At 37.3% G+C, this 16,621-nt stretch overlaps 1 protein-coding gene across 1 annotated transcript in view; it reads right to left on the reverse strand.

Annotated features, from left to right (window-relative positions):
- The window catches only part of TRIP4 (thyroid hormone receptor interactor 4), a 68,186-nt gene extending 52,091 nt beyond the window's left edge, over nucleotides 1-16,095 (reverse strand). Inside the window, exons 1-5 of the mRNA XM_059915510.1 lie at nucleotides 15,955-16,095; nucleotides 10,758-10,927; nucleotides 9,790-9,923; nucleotides 2,452-2,664; nucleotides 715-793 (exon numbers count right to left, since the gene is read on the reverse strand). Coding sequence (XP_059771493.1) covers nucleotides 715-793; nucleotides 2,452-2,664; nucleotides 9,790-9,923; nucleotides 10,758-10,927; nucleotides 15,955-16,055 — 697 coding nt within the window. The 5' untranslated portion in view covers nucleotides 16,056-16,095. The remainder of the gene's footprint in view (nucleotides 1-714; nucleotides 794-2,451; nucleotides 2,665-9,789; nucleotides 9,924-10,757; nucleotides 10,928-15,954) is intronic.
- Between the last annotated feature and the right edge of the window lie 526 nt (nucleotides 16,096-16,621).

Genomic DNA, 16,621 nt, shown 5'->3' on the forward strand with positions numbered 1-16,621 from the left:
CTATAAAAAACTTTGAAGAGTTGCAAAAAAAGTAGAGTTCCTGTATACCTTTCATTCATCTTCCCTTAATGTTAGTATCTTATCTCACATAACCATAGTACAATTATCAAAAGTAAGAAATTAACATTAGTACAATACCATTAACTAAATTACAGACTTTATTTGGATTTCAACTTTTTTTCCACTAATACTGTTTTTCTGTTTAGGGATCCAATTCAAGATCCTACAAGGCAATTAGTTGTAGTGTCTCCTCAGTCTCCTCCAAACCGTGACGATTCTTCAGTCTTTCCTTGTCTTTCACAATCTAGCACATCTCCAATTCTTAAACTTTCATCCAGGAATTTTAGCATCTATTGGTGGATCTTGCCTGTAGCAATTACTATCAATACTACTGTGGTGTTGACATGGTGATTTTCTGTTACCATAATTCCTTCACTTTATTAATTGGAATTCTATAAGAGCAGCCCCTTCCCTCCCATTTATTAATTTATTCAGTTACTTCATGACATTAATTTTATTCTTTGGGTTATAATCCAATAGTATTATTATTAGTTTTTTTGCTCAATGTTAGGTGGTTTTAATGAGAACTTAAAAAAAAATAAACGAGTAAATAAACTGCATCTTACATAACAGGATACAAGTAAGAGAAACAATCACAGATACAACAAAATGTATCCATCACTACAGTGACCCAATTAGAAGACTGCTGCCTACCTGACATGAGCTTCTTCAGCAGTTTCTGGCTCTTGTTTGAGTCACGCTGTAAAATATCCTGTTCTTCACGAGTACATACCTATAAAGTAATAAGAGTAAGACACATGATCCAATAGTTAAATGATAGTGTTTGCTTGATATACTTAAAAAGTAACCTCAAATTTCACATTAGATACGGCAATAAAATAGACTGTCAGTGTTTTTTAATCCAGACAAATATACCAAAAAAAAAGTATACCCAAATGAGTTTTGCCCTAGTCTCTTTCCATTTCTCCCTTCTTTTATGAACCATACAAAAAACTGATCTCACTACAAGTGTCCCTGAATGACAGTTAAAAAAAAAATCTAACCTACTTTCAAAAGATACAGATTTGCCACCACTGAGAATATTGAAAAAATATACAAGACTTTTTTTTTTTATAGCCTTCCAGTTCTAATCGTGAAATCCAAGTCTTACAAGAGAATTGCTAAGCAAGTGTCTTATTTATTTATTTATTTATTTATTTTTGGCTGTGCCATGCAGCATGCGGGATCTTAGCTCCCCGACCAGGGATTGAACCCATGCCCCCTGCAATGGAAGCAGGGAGTCTTAACTACTGGACAGCCAGGGAAGTCCCGCAAGTGTCTTATTAAAAAGAGCCAGAAAAAGAAGCAGTGAAAACTAGTCTAGATTTTATATGTATTTTGCTTCTTTGCCTTCAAACATTACCTGCTTATAAAGTAATAAACACATTAAGCAAAGAAAAAGTTCTGTTTATTATAAAATCACTAGAAGTGTAAGAAGGGAGGTTACTTAAAAGCAGAAGGGGTTACTTAAAAACAATTTCATATTAAGTTTATGAAACTGCAAGACCTCAAGGCCAATCTGCTTTACATCACTCTTGTTTCTTGAACCGAAGGATCCAAGGGACCTAACAGGAAACACTGTACTTGTTAGCAGTTGCCTGAGTGGCACACAGCAGCTGTAGGGTGTTTCTCTAGAGAAAAGCCCCACATGGGAAGACATTTACTGCTGTTTTATGAACATTTTTGATGTTAGATACTACATTTTTCAGGTCATCCATTGTCTATCAGCTTATTATCTGAGTATATTAAAAAATTAAAGGCCCCACCAGAGAAGGGAAAACAAAGCAACACAAAATGTATACCTTCACCAATACCAAATGCCATTGCTTCTGCCAGTCAGTTCAACTGGCAGAATAAGCCTTCCAGACAACTCACTAGGGTGTTTGTAAAAGAGTCATTACAACTACACTTTTGAGGTCACTTACTCAGATAATGAGGAGCTATAAAAAGGAGGTGTTCTGGAAAAAGAAGCTATAGACTTGAGGATTACATCACAGTGGCTCTGTAACCCTAGGAATATGAGCCACATCTGAAGACTGACAAAAATTTTTGACATTTCAGGCCCTGAAGTTTTCCTGAACTGAACTTAATCTGACACAAGACTTGGATCCCTCAACAAGGTATGTTCTCAAAACGCTTCTCACAAATAGGCTTCAGTTCTAGGATATCAACTTGGGTTTTTGACTAAAGTTCCTGCTACAAGAATTTACTGGTGGCACAACAATGTAAATCAACTATACTTCAATAAAAAAAAATAAAATTAAAAAAAAAAAAAGAATTTACTGGACACCTTAGGGAAGAAATTTACTAAGAAAAAGAGAGATTACTAGGGGTGTGAATGTCCCTATGTATAAAACTGAAGAGTAGTAAAATAGGAAAGAGACAATTTACCAGAGTACCACAGAACAAGCAGGGGCCAGATCCCTCTTGCTCACAGACGATACGCCCACAGATCAGACAGTTATTGATCAGCTTGTGCTTCTGGCCCAGGCAATCACAAGTGTGGCGACCAGGGATCAGGACTGCAAGCTTGTCCTGTCCCTCTTTTGTATATAAACTGACAAATTTCGTCTTCTTCTTCAAGGAGCTGCTGTTCTCTTGTGCCTAATCGTACAAAGATATCAGAAATAACATCAAATAATTAATGACGATGAAAACAGTCAAGAGAGAAAAACCTCAGTTCTGTTCAATAATAACTTATACCCTACCCAGCAACCATGAAAGAAGGAGGAGAAATACAAATGAGTCATAATCAAGGGTCTAAGGAAAGATTATGCCCTAGAAAAACTAGCTAATATACTCTGCTTTTTCTGCTAGTAGCTGTCAGCCCTGTATTATAGCTGGTGGAAGGTAAATGTAGCAATAAAAGCTGTTTATGTGACATGTTTAGGTATAGCTAAATTGGAGATCATAGAAAACAAAAATGCCTCTAAAAGCAGATGATATTCACAGATCTGGAAATAAGAACAATCAGTAAAGTAAGAAAAATCTATAAAATATTGACTCAATAAGAAAAAGACAGATAACACAGTGGAAAAATGGGCAAAGGACCTAAACAGGAACTTCATAAAAGAAGATCTCCAAACAGCCAACAGACACATGAAAAGGTGCTCAACTTCATCAGTCATCAAGATAATACAGAATAAAACCACAGTGTAATACCACTGCGTACCAACCAGAATAGCTAAATTGAAAAGACAGAAAATACAGAGTGTTGGCAAGGATATAGAACAATTAGAACTCACACACCGTTCGTAGGAGTGTAAACTGGTATCTACTAAAGCTGAGCATATGTATATCCTGTGACCCAGCAATTCACCTCTTGGACATATACTCAACAGAAATGAGTAAATATGTTCAACAAAAGACATATACAAGAACATTCATTGCAGCATTAGAATTGGAAAACTACCCAAATGTTCAACAGTAGATTGAATATTCACTTAACAGAATCCTATACAGCAATGAGATAAACCATGTGACACAAAAGAGTATATACTATTTAACTCCATTTATACAAAGTTCATAAGCAGGCAAAACTAATCTATGATGTTCAAAGTCAAAATGGTGTGTTCCCTTGGGAGGGTTATCATTGTGGGGCACATGGGAGTTTTTTAGAGGAATGGTAATGTTTTATTTCTGTCTATACAGGTATGGTCCGTTTGTGAAAATTCATTTATTCACTTCTGTATGTATGTTATAAAACTTTAAAAAGAGAACTATATCAGCCTCTGCCTTAGTCCATTCTGGCTGCTGTAACAAAACATCACAGACTAGGTAGCTTATAAACAACAGAAACTTATTTCTTATAGCTCTGGAGGCTGAAGGTCCAGGTTAAGGGTGCAAGCATGGTTGGGCAAGGGCCCTCTTCCAGGTCACAGAAATTACTTCTTTTAGGTCACTGTGTTGTACGTGGCAAAAGGGGCTAGGGACTGTGAGGTCTCTTTTATAAGAGCACTAACCCCATTCATGAGGACTCCACCCCCATGACATAAGAACCTCCCAAAGGCCCCACTTCCTAATTCACACTGGGCATTAGCATTTTAAGGTACCAATTCTGAGTGGTACACAAACATTCAGACCACAGCAGCTTTTGACACTTAAGGTGCATAGATGCCTCTCCTCTGGTGTAGTCCTACTTTCCCTTTAAATTGAGAGTTTCTCAATCATTTCCAGAGACTGAGGTTTCAAAGAAAAATCTCAGGAGTCCTAGTGGATAGGAGAATTATAACAATTCTTTGGTTACTATAAAGAGAGGTAACATGCCCTAATGTCCAAAGCTAAAACTTGAGATATACAGACAGTATCAAATAAGTCAATGGAGGTAAATGTTAAAATCTAAGACAAGTGCTAAGGATGTTATCTAATTCTAGCAGGTTGCCATTTTTCAAACTGGTCAATTATACCTTTGCTCTCAGGGATGTTTGTGAGGGGAAGACTAAAATCTCTAAGCAGAAACTTCTATTTCACTCCCTTTAAAGTATCCAGTTACATTAAAATAACACATTTGAGGGATTGAGGGCTGTGCTTTGATTAGGTCTTTTATCCACAACAGGCAGCAAGTATTTATTGAGAAGGAGGAAAGACAGAGTAATAGAGGAGAGAAGGGGAGAACAGGGCAAGCCAGAAAATTCATAACATATCACTCCTCTGCCTAAAACCATTCAGAGGGGTGGGGAGGAGGGGTTAAATAATTAAAAAACAAAAAAACGAAAAACGAAAAACAAAACCACTCACTGGCTTCCTCCCATTGCGCTTAAAACTTAATCCAAGCTACTCATAATGATCTATAAAGCCTTACATATGGCCCTCAGGTGCTCTCTAGCCTCACCTACACATCATTCTTCCCCTGTCCACTATGCTCCAGCCACACAGGGCTTTTGATACTTCTGAGAACACTTTTCTCCATCGCCCCTTTGCACTTGTTATTCCCTCTTTCTGCATTGTTCCCAGCCCATCTCTTTACATACTGGTTCCTTTGCAGTGTTCAGGTCTTAGCTGTAATTTCACTCCCTCAGAAAGGCTTTCCCTGAATACCCTACCTACATTAGCTCCCACCCTTCCAATAACTGCCTATCACACTGCCCTTTTCATTTCTTTCATGTTAGTTTTCACAATATATAATTACTTCAAAAAAATTTCTTTGACTACCTTTTCTACCTCTCCTCTGAACCACTAAAATGTAAACTCTAGGAGGGCAAGAAACCTTAATGAGTCTTGTTTATTGCTATATCTCAAATGCCTAAATCAGTTCTTGACACACAACAGACATACAATAAAAACTTCTGAATAACCAAATGAATTGCCTGTGAAAACTGAAGACAGATTTAAGATTTACCTACATGTCCAAAAATGGAACTGGACATACAGTTTGACCATCATTTTTCATGGTTCCGGATCTTCAAATTCGCCTACTTGCTAATATTTATTTGTAACCCCCAAATCAATACTCCAGGTGCTTTCACAGGCATTCACGGACATGCATAGAATGGCAAAACATTTGAGTCACCAAATGCACACATTTCCAGCTAAGGTTGAGCAATGCAGTGATCTGCCTTCTTGCTTCAGCTCTCATACTGTAAACAAGTATCCTAAGTCTGTTTAGTGCCATTTCTTTGCATTTCTGTGCTTTTTGTTGGCAATCTCACCATTTAATATGGCCGCCATGCATAATAGGAAGTGCTATCTAATGTTCCTAAGCACAAGAGGCTGTACCTTATATGGAAAGTAGGTATATTACATGAAAGGATGCTCAACATCATTAATTATCAGAGAAATGCAAATTAAAACCACAATGAGATATCACCTCACACCTCTCAGAATGGCTATCATGAAAAGACCACAAATTACAAATGTTGGTGAAAATGTGGAAAAAAGGGAACCCTCATACACTGCTGGTGGGAATGTTAACTTGGTATAGTCACTGTGGAAAACAGTATGGAGGGGCTTCCCTGGTGGCACAGCGGTTAAGAATCCACCTGCCAATGCAGGGGGCATGGGTTCGAGCCCTGGTCCAGGAAGATCCCACATGTCGCGGAGCAACTAAGCCCGTGCACCACAACTACTGAGCCTGCGCTCTAGAGCCTGCGAGCCACAACTACTGAGCCTGCGAGCCACAACTACTAAAGCCCGTGTGCCTAGAGCCCATGCTCTCCAATGACAAGCCACTGCAATGAGACGCCTGTGCACCGCAACGAAGAGTAGCCCCAGCTCGCCACAACTAGAGAAGGCCTGCACACAGCAACAAAGACTCAACACAGCCAAAAATAAATAAAATAAAATAAATAAACTAAAAAAGAAAAGAAAACAGTATGGAGGTTTCTCAAAAAACTAAAAGTAGAACTACCATATGACCCAGCAATTCCACTCCTGGGTATATATCCAAAAAAAAATGAAAACACTAATTTGAAAAGATACATATACCCAATCTCATATCAACATTATTTACAACTGCCAAGATATGGAAGCAACCTAAGTGTCCATCAACAGATAAATGGATAAAGATGTGGTATATATACACAATGGAATACTATTCAGTCATAAAAAGAATGAAAAATTGCTATTTGCAACAATATGGATGGACTTGAAGGGTATTATGCTAAGTGAAATAAGTCAGACAGAGAAAAACAAATACTGTATGATATCACTTATATGTGAAATCTAAAAAATAAACTAGTGAATATAACAAAATAGAAACAGACTCACAGATATATAGAGAATAAAAGATAGGGGTAGGGGATTAAGAGGTACAAACTATTATGTATAAAATAAATAAGTTACAAGGATACATTGTACAACACAGGGAATATAGTCAATATTTTATAATAACTATATGTGGAATGTAAACTTTAAAAATTGTGAATCACCAGGAATTCCCTGGCAGTCCAATGGTCAGGACTCCATACTTCCACTGCAGGGGGCAAGAGTTCAATCCCTGGTGGGGGAATTAAGATCCTGCAAGCCCCCCAAAAATAAATAAAAATAAAAATTAAAAAAATAAAATAAAATAAAAATTGTGAATCACTATGTTGTATACCTATAACATATAATATTGTCCATCAACTATAATTCAATAAAAATTAATAAATAATAATAATAAAAAAGAAAGGTATATTAGATAAGCTTTCTTCAGGCACGAGTTACAGTGCTATTGGCTTTGACTTCAATGTTAATGATCAACAATATATATTAAGTAAAGTGTCTTTAAACAGAAACACACATAAAATGAGGTTATGTTTTGATTGGTTGATGGAAATGTGATCAGAGGCTCCCAGAAACCTAACCCTGTATTTCCCCTAGGAACAATGGTTCTGTATACACCACGGCTTTAAAAAGAAATGAGCGGGCTTCCCTAGTGGCTCAGTGGTTAAGAATCCGCCTGCCAATGCAGGGGACACGGGTTCAAGCCCTGGTCCGGGAAGATCCCACATGCTGCGGAGCAACTAAGCCCGTGTGCCACAACTGCTGAGCCTGCGCTCTAGAGTCCACAAGCCACAACTACTGAAGTCCATGCACCTAGAGCCTGTGCGTCACAGCAAGGGAAGCCACTGCAATGAGAAGTCCATGCACCGCAGTGAAGAGTAGCCCCTGCTCCCCGCAACTAGAGAAAGCCCACGCACAGCAACGAAGACCCAACGCAGCCAAAAATAAATTAATTAAATAAATAAATTTATAAAAAAAAAAAAGAAATGAGCTGCATGATATCCCACCAAATGAGGGAACAATAATTTATTTAATCTGTCTCTTACTGCTAAAAAATCAGGTCAGCTCATATTTTCAATATTATAAATAACATTATACAGAACATACATTTTTTGTGTGCATTTCTGATTACTTTGTTAGATATTTAAGTCATATTAATAAGTCAGACGTATATGAACATTTCCACAGTTCTTGATATATGCTGCCAAACTGCCCCCAGAAAGCTTAAACCAATTTACATTGCCACCAGTAGTGTATAGGAGGTTCCTGTTTTAATACAACTTCATCATCACTGTATCTGTTTTTAAAATCTTTGAGGGACTTCCCTGGCAGTCCAGTGGTTAAGACTCCAAGCTTCCACTGCAGGGGGCGCAGGTTCAATCCCTGGTCCAGGAACTAAAATCCCGCACGCTGCATGGCATGGCCAAAAAAATTTTTTTAAATAAAATCTTTGACAATTTGATATGCCATATCTCAGGGATTTAATGTGTATTTATTTGATTATTAGTAAAGTAACCAACCATCCTTGTTTGCCCAGGACTTAGGGGAAATCTCAGAATACAGGACTTTTCAGTGCTAAAACCAGGAGAGTCCAGGCAATTAGGGTGACAAACTGGACTCCTTAATTACTAGTAAAGATAAACATTTTTAATGTTTATTGGTCATTTGTGTTTTTTCTTTTGCTTCTGATAGTCTTTGCTCATTTTATTCCAATTAATAAAAGGCTTAAGACTATTTTTTTATTTTATTTTATTTTTTTTTTAATATTTATTTTTGGCTGTGTTGGGTCTTCGTTTCTGTGCGAGGGCTTTCTCCAGTTGCGGCAAGTGGGGGCCACTCTTCATCGCAGTGCGCGGGCCTCTCACTATCGCAGCCTCTCTTGTTGCGGAGCACAGGCTCCAGATGCGCAGGCTCAGTAGTTGTGGCTCACGGGCCCAGTCGCTCCGCGGCATGTGGGATCCTCCCAGACCAGGGCTCGAACCCGTGTCCCCTGCATCAGCAGGCAGATTCTCAACCACTGCGCCACCAGGGAAGCCCCAAGACTATTTTTTTTTAAGTTCACATTATTTTGGAAACCCTTTTCCATGTTTTTTTGCATGGTCATCACTCAGAATTTTTTGATCACTACTCTTCCATCTTAGCATAATTAACTACTCCCTTCTGCTGGGAAATTTAGCTTGTCAAATTGCCCTGAATATAAATATTTCTGCTTACCTCACAGGGCTATTTTTAGAGCCAAAAGAGAATATGAAAGAGCTCTAAATGCTAAATAATGATGATGATGATGGGTAGTGAATGGCCTAAAATAGGAACGCTCTTAAAACAGCTAGAATTGTGCATTCTTTTAGTACAAAGCCACAAAAAATGTTGAAATTGAAGTCCTGGTGTATTTCATTAAATATTTTCTATCACATCTATCTATCTATCTATAATCTCTAAGCGAAGAAGTCCCTTTTTTTTTTTAAATAAATTTATTTATTTAATTTATTTATTTTTGGCTGCAGTGGGTCTTTGTTGCTGCACATGGGCTTTCTCTAGTTGCAGGGAGTGGGGGCTACTCTTCATTGTGGTGCGAGGGCTTCTCATTGCGGTGTCTTCTCTTATTGTGGAACACAGGCTTTAGGCACGTGGGCTTCAGCAGTTGTGTCACACGGGCTCAGTAGTCATGGCTCGCGGGCTCTAGAGTGCAGGCTCAGTAGTTCTGGCGCACGGGCTTAGTTGCTCTGAGGCATGTGGGATCTTCCCGGACCAGGGCTCGAACCCGTGTTGCCTGCATTGGCAGGTGGATTCTTAACCACTGTGCCACCAGGGAAGCCCGAAGATGTCCTTTTAATACTTATTTAATCAGGTTGTCAAAAAATATCTACCATATAGAAAGTAACATGTTATCATTATCACTCTCTAAAATTCATGCATTTGTTGAAAAGTTGCCATTCTAGACCAATTTATACCCTGTGCTCTATGAAATGTATCAGTTGTTTGCTCTTCTCCATATAGCCAGAAAAGCCTCATTTTCTAAGCACTCACCTTGGCCAAATCAAAAGGTGTTTTGACCTCTATGGTTGTATCAGGTTCAGTAAATGCAGGAACTTCCTGTCTGTTTCTCCCTTTCCGCCTACTCCTCTTTAGCTGGTCTCCTGACCTCTGCCCATCTAAAATTTCTTTAAAGAAGAAGACAAAAAAAATATATATCTATATATATCTATATATATATATATGTACATAGATAGATTGGAAATAGTAGGATTCATTGGTGAATTAATAGCTAATAAAGAGAAGGCAATGCTTAATATTTAGAGTCAAGATAAGAAGTCAGGCAGGTTTTCAAATTATATTTTCCTCTCAAATCAGAATTAAATTTAAACCATCATTTTCAAGATTGTAGTCAATAATAAAGACTACTGGCTAAAATTAAATTAAAGGGAATTCCCTGGCAGTCCAGTGGTTAGGACTCTGCGTTTTCACTGCCAAGGGCCTGGATTCAATTCCTGATGCAGGAACCAAGATCCCGCAAGCCGTGTGGCACACCCAAAAAAAAAAAAAAAAAGTTTAATTAAAATCTGATATTTTAGACTGTATAATAATAATGACTTATTTAGTTTGGTGCTCATCTTTTGTACTGTTTAACTTAATAGTTACTTCTAAATGTTGTTCATACTAAAACTGGTCAACATTTACTTACATTCATGTATACACATAACTAAAGTTTTTCTTTAATCTATGTATAAATTTTTCAAGTTATTCTGAAGCCACATTTGTATCTATGAACAAGTATTTTTGTGATATTTTCTAAGTTGAAAAAGTCTGAACTAAAACAATACTCATTACAGATCAAGTAGAACTGAACTAAAAACATGTATACATATGATTCTGCTTAAGTTAGTCATGAGGAAATACGGGTGACAGAACATACCAGGTCCTATAAACCAGCTAATTTACCAATATTTCAACCTTTACTTTAATTTACTTAAGTTAATTACATTAACTTAACTTACCATCTTTTTTGAAGGACTGCTGCAGAGCATCAGAAATCAGCTCCTGATCATTCTTTTGCCATTTAGTTACAAGCTCTTCTATGAATTGACCTTTTCTGCCCTCATTTCCCTGAAGAAGGTCAGTAACATATTCTCGTAGCTCTTCGGCACTCTCAATTGACAAAACATACCTCAAGAAGCAAAGAAATACGTTGTTAAAACAAGGCTAGCTTATACTATGTTTTTCAATAATTGTAACAGAGATCAAGGTAGTAAAAAACATTCATTAATCCATTAGAGTGTTTATTTTGAGCCAAGTCCTAGGTTAGATGCTAGGGATATAAATTTGATTAGAACAAAGACTCTGACCTCAAGTAGTTCATAATATAACCTTCATGTAATCTTCTTGTATTTCTAGAATCAAATCAGTGTTTTGAAGATAGGTTTGTGGAGCTGTCCTTAACATAGGAATACTTTCTAACCTAAATGGGAAAAGAATGAAAAAGAATAGACACATGTACATGTATAACTGAATCACTTTGCTGTACACCTGAAACTAACACAACATTGTTAATCAACTACACTCCAATATAAAATAAAAATTTTTTAAAAATTTACAGTGTACTAAATAAGTGTTTGTTTTACTATTTTTTAAATTTCTCTATTCTGACAGCAGGAGAGTTTTTAATATTTTGACAAACATTTTTGAAGGTCATGGAATAATCAAAAATTTCCCCATTTTTTTATTAAGACCATTTTATTAAGATTTTTTTATTGCAGATTGCATGGTCATTTTTACGGTTCCATACTACTGTGCAAAGCAAGGACTACTTATGTCTTGACTGAGGGATGGTTACAAGGCTATATATACTTGTCAAAACTCATCAAATTTTACATTTAAAACAAGTGACTTGAATAAAAATTACATCTCAAAAAAACTGTTAAAAATAACTGTTATTAAAAAAAAAAAGAATACTTTCCATAACCACACATCTGCAGTCATTATATTTTCCTAGGAACAATACAAATTATTTCATCTTTATACTGCAAAACCTAAAATTTCTTTTTTGCTAAAAATATGAATATATACTACAAGCTAACCAGTTACTGATTTAACATTCTTAAAAATTATAAATCAAGATCAGCATCACATCAGAATGAGCAGATCTATTTTAAGAAAATGGTATGAAGGGTTCCTAAAAGTGAAATGGGGTGGGAGTACAAGTCAGTACAACTTTTCTATAAATCAAGCAGCCAATGTATTTAAAGTACCTTAAAAAGAATCCAATAACTTCATTTACAGAACTCTCTAAGAAATAAGAGACACAGGAAAGTTTATGCAAAAAAATTAACTACATCATTATTTGAGTTAGTGAAAAACTGGAAACTATTTAAAACATTCATCAATGAAAGGGGCAAATGAATTCAAGTTTTTGGACTTTACAAAATATAATATGCGACCACAAAAAGTGAAATTTTTGAATAATTATTATTTTTAAAAAATCACTGACTTGTTTATTTTACTTTATTATTATTATTATTTTTGGCCATACCATGCAGCTGTGGGATCTTAGTTCCCCAATCAGGGATTGAACCTGTGCCCTTGGCAGTGAAAGCACGGAGTCCTAACCAATAGACTGCCGGGGAATTCAGTAATTCCGTAATTTCTCAGTGATTATTATTACTTGAGAAAACGCTCTCATATAAAGTGAAATAGTAGGACAGACTGTACAGCATATGATCCCAATTGCTATAAAAGGAATGTACATATCCATACACTTATGTGTAGAAAAAAGGCTAGAAGGTTATACACCAAAATGATTACCACTAAGAGAGATGATTAAAAAGAGTTTGGGTTATTTTTATTTTCTTTTTTTCCCTACAGTGAATATATTTTGAAAATGTATTATAATATGCATAGGAAAAAACACTAAGAGAGAAATGATGGTTATCTCTGGGTTGTGGTATTATGGTAATCTTTGTTTCCTCCTTTAAGCTTTTCTGATTTTTTTAGTTTTCTACAGGGACTATGTCACGTCATTAGAGAAGTAAGAAGTGAAAAAATTAAGATATCAGACCATGAAAGCATTATATGATCTGAAGAAACTGTAAAGTAGATACACTGGTATGAAATGTAAGAAAAATTATTACAATAATGCTATATCCTTTAAATTTAAAAAAATCATGTAATTGTCCCATCCTTGGTAATACATGTACTGGGTTCTTTTCCTAATGTGGTGGTGGATTTGCAGAGTTACTATCTATAAGTGAATAAACCTGTGCCTTTGTGCCTCTTTAAGAGCATCTTCTAATCCATCATAAAATTTTTAAAAAAATACACAACTGTTTTCCAGGACTTTCAAGGTTTAATCAACTTGATCCCCAAACTTACCAGGCCCCATTAAAAGATTAATTGGCATCAAGAACTCACAGAGCTGCAAGGAACCTCAAGGATCATTTAACTCTGGAGTATTCAAACCACTAGGGAATTATTTAAAGTTTCAGAAACAATTGAATAAATGTCATTTAACTATTTAACAAAGTATAATAAAGAACAACATATATTCAAATGTGTTATGTACCAAATCTTAACAAAATAGATTCATCCAAAACATGAACTAATGCAGATTGTGGAACAAAGTTTATTTTGCTAACTCTGTGCATAGACCTTAAGGTCTCATAAATGTATCACTGATTAGGAAGGTAGTAGCTCTGTGCTGTCTTTTTTTTTTTTTTTAATAAATTTATTTTATTTATTTATTTTTGGCTGTGTTGGGTCTTCGTTGCTGTGTGCGGGCTTTCTCTAGTTGCAGTGAGCAGGGGCTACTCCTCGTTGCGGTGCGCGGGCCTCTCATTGCAGTGGCTTCTCTTGTTGCACAGCACGGGCTCTAGATGCATGGGCTTCAGTAGTTGTGGCACATGGGCTCAGTAGTTGTGACTCACGGGCTCCAGAGCACAGAGCTCAGTAGTTGTGCCACATGGGCCTAGTTGCTCCGTGGCATGTGGGATCTTCCCGGACCAGGGCTCGAACCCATGTCCCCTACACCGGCAGGCAGATTCTCAACCACTGCACCACCAGGGAAGCCCTGTGCTGTCTTTTTAAAAAATTCAGGCTGCTCATGTCAAATTGTTCTAGCTAGCACACTAGTATAGTACACCTGGGTAGTTCTCAATTAATATCAGGCAAGAAAAGGCACAGCAAATTTACACAGCCAACACTTTCATTGTGCCATCATAGCCTGTTGTGCAATAACTAGTGAAAACCTAGGAAGTGGTTCCAATAGCATTATATTATAGGTAGCTTTAGGGCTTATTTTAAGTTTTGAATAATTCTTGTCTAACTTATATTTATAAATATTTTTAAATGCAAGCAGGTGTACAGCCATACTTATTGCTTCAACTTTAAAACAGAAATTTCTGATCACTCCTCTTTTAAGGGTGTGGATAAGTTTAACTGTGGAAAACCTAAGGCTGCACAATGAGCTATTAAACCACAATCTATGAGACTTAGGAATTTTCCTAATACTGTGTAAGCAACAAAATACAACTGGATTCTGAGACTGAGAAGATTGCAACTATTCATACTCCATTGTTGATTCATCAAAAATAGACTCAATCTTTTTTTTTTTTTTAACTGATTGACTTTTTTCTGTTTGGTAAATTACAAAGCTTCATTATTTCATTTGACAGCATTCCACTGCTTTAAAAAATGCCTGAAAACTACTTAACCTGATCTTGCCTTCAAACAAGGGTAAAACCAAGCCATACAATTTGGCTGTGCTTTTTTTGTCTTTTTAAAAAATATTTTTTGTCAATTTTTTAACATTGATGTCCGGTTGATTTACAATATTGTGTTAGTTTCAGGTGTACAGCAACGTGATTCAGTTACATATTTTTTTTCAGATTCTTTTCCACTGTAGGTTATTACAAGATATTTAACGTAGTTCCCTGTGCTATACAGTAAATCCTTGTTGTTTAACTATTTTATATACAGTAGTGTGTATCTGTTAATTTCATACTCCTAATTTATCCCCCCCCTTTCCCCTTTGGTACCCATAAGTTTGTTTCTATGTCTGTGAGTCTGTTTCTGTTTTGTAAATAAAATCATTTGTGTTATTTTTTAGATTCCACATATAAGTGATATCATATATTTGCTTAACTGAGTTTTTTTTGATAGTCTATTCCAGTGTTCAAAATAATCCTCTAAAATTGGCTCTCTTAACTCTCTCCTTGTCAACAAGTCTATTTTCTCCCAAAATCAGAAATTCACCTCACTTCCTACAAAAGCCCTAGAACTGCAATTTAGGTTTCAGCGACAATGAGCAAGGAACCAAATCAAGAAACACTTCCAGGTTCTTTAAGTCCAATTTTTGCAGAAGTTTTTCCCTCCTCCTGAACTCTGCACTGCCACCTACCCATCTTTTAGTTCTCAAGTTAAATTCATCCCTTGCAGTTAACCTTACGAGTTTCTCAAATCTTAATGAGAGTCCTTTTTCCTATGCTCCTCGATACACTGCACTTCCCCCACCTCCTCACTCATCAACCGTCTTTGTTGTCCTGACATGCAGTATCGCCCAAAAAAGAAAAGTTAAATCAGTTGAAAGCAGATATTAAATCATGTCACCATTTCCACTTCATTACAATCATAACGCGTTATTAAAGATAATCTCTGCTAATTTTTCATTTTACAGACGAGGAAACTAAGGTACAAAGATGGAAAATTAAGTTGCCTAAGGCTCCAAAACTGGTGAATGACCACAGAAAATAGAACCGGGACTGCCGAGTCAGGAGCTATTTTTTACACAGTACCACGCTACCCCCATTTAAATTTCAGGTCCTATTTGACACAACCCGGATCGGGCAAACTGAAATGTTCAGAGTAAGGAATTTCTGGAAAGACAATTTGGCTTGCCCCTTCTCTCCAAAATCTATAAGGAAACTGGTTCCTGGGACAGATTTACAGGTCTAATTATCAGGGATTTGGCGTTTTCCTGGGGAAAAAAGGCCCCACCAGCCGATTGTGGAGCATGACACCCTATTCCAGAACCTAAACTATAAAGCCAGAGGTCAAAATTCGGCTCTCGTAGATAGACCGCAGCCCTTTTATCACATTTCTTCACTCTCATTCATCAACTTTTTAGCCCTCTCCGTTTCCCCGTTTGCTCAGCCAGTGCACATCCCAGAGCTCCTTCCCGCCTCTGACCCGAACCGGTCTTACTGTATGATCTCCTCACTGACATCCAGGCCGAAAGTCTTCCGCAACTGCTGGGTGCACCAGCCCACCAGCTGCTCCCGGGACACCGCCCCAGTCACCGCCATTTTCCCCAGCCGGAACCAGCTGGGCTGCAAAAGCTCGGCGTCCCACTACGGACTAGTCCCCTGCGCAACACCGACCTCGCTCGCGCGGGTTCCGTCAGCCTGCACTGCCCCGCGCGGTAGCACCGCCCCCAGCACAGATCCCTCCCACCTGTGCCTCCTCCTGCTTCTGCCCGCTTCCTGATGTTGCCGCTTGTATCAGAGGTCCATCTGCGAGTGGTTCTTCCGCGTCGTTAAATGTAGGACTCGAGAACTGGGAAATCTGCTAAGACAATACAAATACCTATAAAAACTACAGTTTAGGAAAAAACAAAACAATACCCCGTAACCTGAGGGTCCGGTTTTAAAACTGTTCTGGTTTTATGTAAAATATTTAAAATAGCACTTGAAAGCTAGAGTAAACGCTGTAAGGATTTGCTCCGGTGGTAGTGGTTTTATTATACCCCTTGTAGTCTAATACCTGATTCACGCTCCTAAAACCTCTTTTTGCTTTTTTGAGCCAAGTCTTTTCCAGGAGGGCCAAGACAACTCTGCAAGCTCGAGGGAGGAAAAAAAAAAAAAAAACTTTA

This window comes from Balaenoptera ricei, chromosome 2 (genome assembly GCF_028023285.1).
Source record: "Balaenoptera ricei isolate mBalRic1 chromosome 2, mBalRic1.hap2, whole genome shotgun sequence".
Classification (NCBI taxonomy): Eukaryota; Metazoa; Chordata; class Mammalia; order Artiodactyla; family Balaenopteridae; genus Balaenoptera; species Balaenoptera ricei.